At 38.4% G+C, this 3,173-nt stretch overlaps 1 protein-coding gene across 1 annotated transcript in view; it reads right to left on the bottom strand.

Annotated features, from left to right (window-relative positions):
* LCT (lactase) overlaps positions 1–1,718 on the bottom strand; it is a 45,305-nt gene extending 43,587 nt beyond the window's left edge. Inside the window, exon 1 of the mRNA XM_012650517.1 lies at positions 1,076–1,718. Within this exon, the coding sequence (XP_012505971.1) occupies positions 1,076–1,718 (643 nt within the window). The remainder of the gene's footprint in view (positions 1–1,075) is intronic.
* Positions 1,719–3,173: the final 1,455 nt, after the last annotated feature.

The following is a 3,173-nucleotide window of genomic DNA, read 5'->3' as shown; positions in this document are numbered from 1 at the left end:
CAGCTGTCAAATTAGTAACAATAAAAATAATTATAGCATTTAAAACTGGCAGAATGGGGTCAGAAGACTAATTTTATAACTATTGATACAAATTATTATAATTTTTCTGGAAAATAATTTAGCACCATGCTTTACGGTCTTAAAGAATGCAGATCTTTGCACCCAGTAATTTCAATGCAAAGAACCTATCAGAAAGAATTTATCAGAAGTGGTCAAGAATTTATATATAGGATTGTTTATTGCAACATAATAGTTGTAATAGTGAAAATTAGAATAAACACATAAGAATTAGAGAAATATTTTAAACTTTATGATCCATTCATATGTTGGGAACCTATAAGACCACTGAAGATCACGCTTTCAAAAAGTTTTTAATTAAATGAGAAGATACTCATAAAATATGTTAAGTTTAAAACACAGAATATACAAGTATGCATATATATTATAAACTATATATATACAAATATATATACAGTATATAATAAAAATAAGAAAGCATATGTAATCCAAAATTGGTTCTTAAAATGGGTGTACCTAACATTCACTTAGGGAATTAATTAAAATCGCAAATATCCTGGTTCTGCCTAGACCTACTGAATCAGAGCCTCAAGTCACCTATGAAGCAGGAATACGAACAGTTATAGTTACGCTCGTCTCACCACCCGTCCGTATATCATTATTTTATCTTGAATTTGTCTGTCTGTCCTGCTGGAACGTGAGCTCCAACCAGAACGGTTAGCTGCTCTTCCTAAGGCAAAGGCAGCTGAGGGAGAAGCACCTGCAGCCTTGAAGCCTTGGCAGAGTCAGGGAGGCAGGACAGTGGAAGGGAAGGACAGAAAGGCCATCAGGGGTTGCACCACTCAAGGATGGGCAAAGCATTATGCAATGTAAGCCACCCCTTCCCATCTCGGTGGGGAAATCACTACCGTACCAACTTCTCAGTGATGTATAGATAGGACAGGACCTCTGCCAGTGAGTGGGAAGAAACGCCAAATCCTGCTTTCAAGAGGGTAGGGGCGGGTGGGTGATGAAGGCTGCAGGTGTGTCAGCCACCAGGGCCAAGACGTGTACTTACCCTGAGAGGCATATTTTTCGTGGTAAATCGTATAAGCTTTTCTGTGGGCATCAGCGAGGGTCTGGAGACGTGAAGCTCTTGATTCCTGGTGGGGAAGCTCCATTATCACGCCTTCCAAGTCACTAAAGGTGAACCAGATCCCAGCTAGGTCCCCAAAGGAGTGGAAGGCAAATGTGGCATAATCTGCGAAGAGATCAGCGAAGACGTCCCTGCTCTGGACCGTGCTGGCAGGGAGGCTCTGGTGGTGCAGCACGACCATGGGCTGAAGCCCTGCAGTCTCCAGGGCCTCAAGGAGCCGCCGGTAGCACTGCACTGTTTTCTCGTCTGGGTTCTTGGCGCTTCCTGCTGGGAGAAGTTGTGCCCATGACAGAAATACTTTATAATGGGTGATCTCACTGTCATGAAGACTGCTGAAGTACTCTGGCAGGACAGAGGGCAGTGGCTGGCGACATACATAAATGTCCTTGTCCCCTGCTACAAAATCAGAACCCTGGTTTCCCAGTGGACTGCTCAGGCCGTGCAGTAAGTCATTGGTTAGAGGACCAGCGGCGGAAATGAAATTTCTATCAGATTCCCAGTCTGCCCCCCAGCATGGAAAACTTAGGAGGAGCACAGAAAAGACTACATTCCAAGACAGCTCCATTTTCAAGGAACTGTTAGGAGGTGTGTGGATCCTTACTTTATAACTACAGCTGAGATCGTGATTATTGACACTTAATATTTAACTAGGTTATCTATGAACACAAAATCAATAAGGGGCTCACCCATGCAATATTTTAAAATTTAAAGATAAGAGATAACACAAAAACCTCAAACTTCTTATACAATTTAAGGAGAGGAAAATATCTGAAGGAAAAAGTTCTCCATTTTTTTGGCCTTACTTACGAATTATTTTAAAATTTCTTTACATAATGGACCAAAAATAAGTCCCTCACCAAACTATTTTCCCCTTTAAAAATACGTAAGTAAACAATAAACACATTTTGTAAAAGATTCAAGCAATATAGAAACATCTATGAAAAACTTGCAAATTTCCCTTCCCAGCATAAGTACCTTCAACGATATGCATCCTTCCAGTTTTCTTTCTCTGTGTAGCTTAATGGTTATTCAGGAGTCACAATGCCTGGGTTTGAATCTCATCTGGCAAAAGTTACTTAACTTTGTGCCTCTGTTTCCTCACCTGCAGAATGGGATAATGGGGATTATGGGTCATTTTTGTAACATGTTTAGGACAATGCAACTCAGTGATAATTATTATTACATATATACAAATGCAAATATATGTGTACAGCATTTAAAAGATGTAACAATTCAGCATTTACGGGATTGTGCCATATGTTTTGTTTCTTAGCTTTCTTTTTTTCACTTAATAGCGCTTGGAGCTTTTTCAGAACACAGAGATCTAACACTTTTTAACAGATGCACAGCATTCCCCAGTAAGGATGTACTATAAATTACCTCTTGCATAATGAACATTTCGGTTTTAAAGTTTTGTGCTGCAAACAATGCTACAAACAAGTCACTATCCTTACATCTATCTTTGTCCACATGTAACCATTTTTAAAAAATATATTCTTAGAAATTAAGTTGCTGACTCAACAGGTACACCCATTTAAAATTTTGATTGACATACAAATAGTCTTCCAAAATGGCCTTTTCAAATTTAAATCCTACCTACAGTTAGAAGTCTGCCTAAATCTCTCTGCCTTGCTAGCACCTATTATAAAACTTTACATTTTTGACACTTGGAAGAATGAAAATATTATCTCCTTGTTTTTCTCATTTTTCTGATTACATAGAGGTGACGTTCTTCATGCTGACTAGCCATTTGTTTGTTTTTCTTCTGAGATTTATGTTCATATCCTTTCTCCATTTTTATCTTATTACTGATATATATACTCAATAGAGTTTGATATCTGGTCTTTATAAAGAAATGATAATAAGAAGAGATAAAAAACCACGAAGAGCTCTTTTGTTACAACAGAGGGGTCCGTTCACCATTCTGTGGCAACATATCTTGCTCTTGCTCTATAAATCTATATTGTCCTTCCTCCATAAACTTCATTTCATGCTAGCAAAAAAAAAAAAAAACCCCAAC

This window comes from Propithecus coquereli, unplaced genomic scaffold (genome assembly GCF_000956105.1).
Source record: "Propithecus coquereli isolate 6110/MARCELLA unplaced genomic scaffold, Pcoq_1.0 Scaffold33, whole genome shotgun sequence".
In the NCBI taxonomy this organism is placed as follows: domain Eukaryota; kingdom Metazoa; phylum Chordata; class Mammalia; order Primates; family Indriidae; genus Propithecus; species Propithecus coquereli.
The sequence above is the reverse complement of the archived record's forward strand: the minus strand, read 5'-3'. Positions and strand labels throughout refer to the sequence as shown.